Raw genomic sequence first — 5,761 nt, forward strand, 5'->3', positions numbered from 1 at the left:
AGTTCAGAATCACTGGTTAGTTCTTTAAATATTTAGACTGTATAAATATTACACTTACACTATTTTTTTTCATTTGTTATAATATAATGGAAGACATTAATGAATAGTGATGAGAACCTGGAGAGATGGCTCAGTGGTTTAGAGGAGATCCCAAGTTTGTTTTTCAGCATTCATGGTAAGGGACTCACAACAGTCTGTAACTCCAATTCCAGGATGTGCATTGGCTTTGGTCTCTGTAGACACCTGCACTAGCACATACAACTCCACCTCCTATAGACATACACATGCCACATAAAAATAAGATGCATCTTTTCAAAAGAATATAATGATGAATAAACTAGGAATATACCTTCCACCAGACAGGTATCTTATTTAGAGAGGTATATTTTCAGATAGTGTATTATAGAACAATAGAATAACCTTTAATCTGTATGTATGAATATGAAAGAATGTACATAACTCAGAGGAAGAAGTGTTTCCTTGTGATTTGTCCTAGTGAAGGTGATGTCACCAAGTGTTTCCATAAACAGAAATTTATGTTGAATTTATCAGCAATGGAATGGCTCAGAGTGTAACGAGCTTAGCCTCATTCAAAAACAAGAGATATGTCATTAAGTAAAGTACTTCAGTATGTAGGAGCTTGATATATTGGATGGTTGTTCAAGTAAGGGAAACCTCAAGTTGAGCGTGCCGGAGGTTTTTTTTTGTTTGTTTGTTTGTTTGTTTGTTTTTTTAAATAGGTATTTGCTAGTTTGGAAATACTTTATTTTTAGCGATGGGGTACTGGGTTTAACTGCATGCTGAGGGCAGGTGAGGCTACAGATGGGGGGTATGCAGATGTGTTTGTATAGACTCCACTGGCATCAGTGGGGAGAAAGTCTGGAAATTGGCAACACAGGGCAAAGAAAGTACTTTCAGTAATATTTCTGTACTTCTTGAAAAACTGATGCAAGTATATTATAAAGTGATGAACATGGAATGAGAGGAAAAAGATGCCCAATCAATGGTCACTATATGCATATATACATATGTTGCACAGAACAACAATTAATGAAAAAGAGGCCCTGGATTTGACAGAGAGCAAGGAAGGGTAAATTGGAGGGGTTTGGAGGAAATAAAGGGAAAGGTGAAATTATATAATTATGTTATAATCTCAAAAATAAAAGAAATAATAGAAAAAGGGTTAGAGAGTTGGTAGCTCCATTAATTGTAGTGTATAGAATTCTCGGAGGCCCCTAAAGTTTATTATGCACCCCACATTATTTGTTCTGTTTGAGAATAATCCCCCTGGTCTACTCAGTGTGAGCAAGGCACGCCGATGTATGTAACGGTTTGCCCCTGTTGATCACAGTACGTTAGACTACAGAAGAGTTTTATCAATGCAGATAAGGTCTTTGGTTGCTTTAAATGAAGTTAATCTACACACAGAGGAACTGTGTCCTGTGACCTAATCAATCACAGGAGATTTTGGAGGGAATGTGAAGCTGCAGAGGGTTCTTGTTTTGTATTTGAAGAGGTACAAAGTCATGTTGTGAGAGAACCTTGTGCATGAGCCCGAAGATGGTGTTGAGGATGCATGAGTCTCCTCCACTCATCAGCCAGCAAGAGATGGAGATCTCACATTTGTGCTACAAAGATTGAACTCTGCCAGTAACCTGAATAATCTCAAACGAAGCCTCTGAGTTCCAGGGGCATGTACAGCTCCGGGCTGAAATCTCAAATTCTGCTTTCTGAGATCCCGAGTTGAGGACCTAGTTTTGCTACACTCCAACACAGAGAATTGTAAGGAACGGGACTTGTTTCAAACCACTGAAGAATTAGTACTTTAAAATGTAGCCTTATAGACATCATCTCATGCAGGAGAATGTCAGTTGACGCCAGATGCCAGATGCCAGGTTTCCACTGCATGAGCCATTGTAGAAACTGAAGATGATAGACAACATGCTGTGAGTAGTAAAGAAGAGACTTTACAAGGAGCAGGGGATGGGGAGAAGAGACAAGTATTTTAGAATGGAATTTAGGTTGTAGAGGAAATTGACATTATTGTACAGATTTTTGTTATGGTATGATTTTCTTTTCCTTCCCCCCCTCCTTCCCTCTATTTCTCCCTCTCTCCCACCCTCCCACCCCTCCTTTCCTTTCTTGTTTTCTTTCTCTTTTTCTGGCTCTGGGACAGACCCCAGAGCTACTAGTATGTGATGTTCTGCTGAGCCACAACTCATGCCCTCCTTACCCTTTGACTGTGGCAAGGAATGGCAAACTTTGTCTGGTCCCTTAATCACCCTCTCCTAAAACACACAGCATATTGCTCCCTCTTATGTTCTCATATGCTTCCAAAAAATGATTCCACATGGGAAAGAAAAACCATGATTTATGACTTTCTGAGTCTGGCTTAATTCACTTAGTGTATTATTTCTGTATAAAAATTCATCCTTATATAATTCTTCATTCCATGACTTTGCTCAACTACGGGGATAGCCTCAGTATCCCTCCAGTTTTCCTGCTCCAGTTGTAACAAGCTATTGTCTTTCATAAGGGTTTACTAGTGAAGTGACCTACTTTGTGCAGGGTGCATCACCAATAAATATATACTATCATTGTAGGACACTCAGCTGAAATACGGGTTTGAACTCAATATGTCAACCTTAGAGAACACCACAGCTTCTTCCATCATTTTCCTGCTCACTGGTGTGCCTGGACTGGAAGCTTTCCACACCTGGATCTCCATTCCCTTCTGCTTTCTCTATGCAACTGCTCTGTCAGGGAACAGCATGATTCTCTTCGCCATTATCACCCAGCCCAGCCTCCATGAGCCCATGTATTACTTCCTCTCCATGCTGTCCACCACTGACCTCGGGCTCTCCATTTCCACTCTGGCCACCATGCTGGGGATATTCTGGTTCAACGCCAGGGAGATCAGCTTCAATGCCTGCTTGTCACAGATGTTCTTCATTCAGCTTTTCATTGTCATGGAATCCTCTGTGCTGTTGGCTATGGCTTATGATCGTTATGTGGCCATCTCCAACCCTCTTAGATATGCTTCAGTTTTAACTTATGTTAAAATAGTAGTAATTGGAGTAGCAACCGTCACTCGGGGAACCCTAATCCAGACTCCCCTCGCGGTACTCCTGAAAAGATTGTCCTTCTGCGGCAGCCGTGTGCTCCACCACTCCTACTGTTTCCACCCCGATGTCATGAAGCTCTCATGCACAGACACCAGGATCAACAGTGCAGTTGGGCTCACTGCCCTGATCTCCACTGCTGGGGTTGACTCTGTCTTCATCATCCTCTCCTACATCCTGATCATCAGAACTGTCCTCAGCATTGCTTCTCCCCAAGAGAGGAGGAAAGCCTTCAGCACGTGTATCTCCCACATCGGGGCTGTGGCTGTGTTCTATATTCCATTGATCAGTTTGTCCTTTGTCCACAGGTTTGGGAAACAAGCTCCACCATATGTCCATACTCTGATTGCCAATGCCTACCTGCTGATCCCTCCTGTCATGAACCCCATCATCTACAGTGTGAAGACCAAGCAGATACGGAAGGCTGTGCTGAAAGTTCTCCATTCCAGCACGACAAAGAGCTAGATGGCGGTTTCATATGTTTTCTGCCTTTGGCACTCTGTGGAAAAGGAAGGTGACCTTTAAGGAGGTTACACTACTGAGAGACATTGTAACATTTTAACATTGACAGTTGTCAAAATGATAGATTTGGTTGCAAGAAAGAATGTATGAGCCAAAAGAAACTGATGTAAACTGCAGATTTTCAAAATACCAGTGTTCCCTAAAATGTCATGACAGTAGTGTCTTTCCTCCTTAATGAAAGAGTTCATTGATATTGCTATCCAACTCTCTTCTTTATTGACAGAAATAGCATTACTTCTATTCATAAGTGGTAATAAAATATAAATTATTGTTCCAAATCACCAAATGTTATCACCTAAATGTACCATGACAACCATCCTTGTCCATTCTTACTTAATTGTACAGATATCTCTGATTCTCTCTTATTGAACAGGTAATACTGCCATCAGGAATCTAACATTTTTGGTCAAACACTCATATTTCCTATCTTCAGAGAAGATTTTTAGTGTTTATCACCTATGAAAAATAACTTTTGATTTTGACTTTTGTATATAGTTTATACCCCCAGCACTGCATTAACTGCACTTACAGTACTGCTCAATTCCAGGCAAGAGGACCAGAAGGTCAGGTCATTTTGGCCATTTTGAGACATCAAAGATAATTAATATTTGTTAGGGGGGTGATGATCTTTACCCAAGACAAAGCCAGATTTATTCAGTAGTCAGTATTTTATTTATGAATGAAGAAATAAATGTAGAAATGTTTTAATATACATTTTTGTACTTGTTTTGGATCTTTCTTAAGGCAAGGTGTAGGTTGTTCATGAGTATACCTCCCATCATTTAGACTGGAAGGTAAAAATCATACTCTTGATGGACATAGGAATTATTTCATTCAGCAAATAGACAGTAGGCATTTTAGGGCAAAAATTCAAAGGGAACAGAAATAATAAAAAAACAACTGTGACAGTACTTGTACGTAGTTATTTTAGGAGCAGAGTTAAGATCATAGCATCATTATGCTCTTTTGATAGTTATTGACCTTAGAGCTAAGGTTACAACCTGAAATTATATATTATTACTAGGCTCATCCTGGTACTTTAAGGACTTAGATAATTGGCCATATAGAGTCAATACCTAATATCACAAGAAGGGATATTTCCTTTTCATTTGTCCGAAGTGAGAGGAGGATTTCTCATGGATGTGAAGTCGAGTTGTTGAAAAATAAACAGGAAGGATACTTCCTTCTCCTTGCCCCTTTTTAAACACCCTGAGAAAGTCCTTCTATATAAAGAAAACTTTGAAATAAATTAATTCATGCTTTGAATATATACCATATCTTATAAAGCACATTCATACATATTATGTCACTTCATACTCATAGCAACCATGTTGGACAGAGAAACAGGTAAGATAATTTTTTCTTTGTTTTTATTGAAAATATTTTTATGTATATTATATTTTGATCCTGGTTTCTTTCCCCTCAACTCCTCCCAGATCCTCCCATCTCCCCACTCAATCAATACCCTGCCTTCTTTCTTTATCTCTTTAGAAAACAAACAGGGAAACAAAAAAAGCAAGCAAACCAGAAAAAAATGAAACAAAACCAGGAAGTGCAAGAAGCACACACACACACACACACACACACACACACAGAGAGAGAGAGAGAGAGAGAGAGAGAGAGAGAGAGAGAGAGAGAAACAGAAACAAAAGCACCCTATAAAAATACAAAGACAGGGTCCTGTCGGCAAAATCTTGCTGGCATAGGCAATTGTGTCTGCGTTTGGTGGTTGGTTATGGTATGGATCTCCGGATGGGGCAGTCTTTGCATGGTCCTTCCTTCCATCTCAGCTCCAAACTTTGTAATTCCTTACATGGGTATTTTGTTCCCCATTCTAAGGAGGGACGAAGTATCCACACTTTGGTATTCCTTCTTCTTGAGTTTCATGTGTTTTACAAATTGTATCTTGGTTATTCTAAGTTTCTGGGCTAATATCCGCTTATCAGTGAGTGCATATCATGTGAGTTCTTTTGTGACTGGGTTACCTCATCACTCAGGATGATACCCTCCAGATCCATCCATTTGCCTAAGAATTTCATAAATTCATTGTTTTTAATAGCTGAGTTGTACTCCATTGTGTAAATGTACCACAGTTTCTGTATCCATTCCTCAGTTGA

General features: G+C 39.6%; 1 protein-coding gene across 1 annotated transcript; it reads left to right on the forward strand.

Moving 5' to 3' along the window:
* The first annotated feature begins 2,636 nt into the window (after nucleotides 1–2,636).
* Nucleotides 2,637–3,587, forward strand: LOC110332927 (olfactory receptor 51F2-like). Its single transcript, XM_021214309.1, has one exon. It carries the CDS (start codon nucleotides 2,637–2,639, stop codon nucleotides 3,585–3,587), a length of 951 nt encoding a protein of 316 aa, XP_021069968.1.
* The last annotated feature ends 2,174 nt before the right edge of the window (nucleotides 3,588–5,761 follow it).

Source organism: Mus pahari, chromosome 1 (assembly GCF_900095145.1).
Source record: "Mus pahari chromosome 1, PAHARI_EIJ_v1.1, whole genome shotgun sequence".
NCBI lineage: Eukaryota > Metazoa > Chordata > Mammalia > Rodentia > Muridae > Mus > Mus pahari.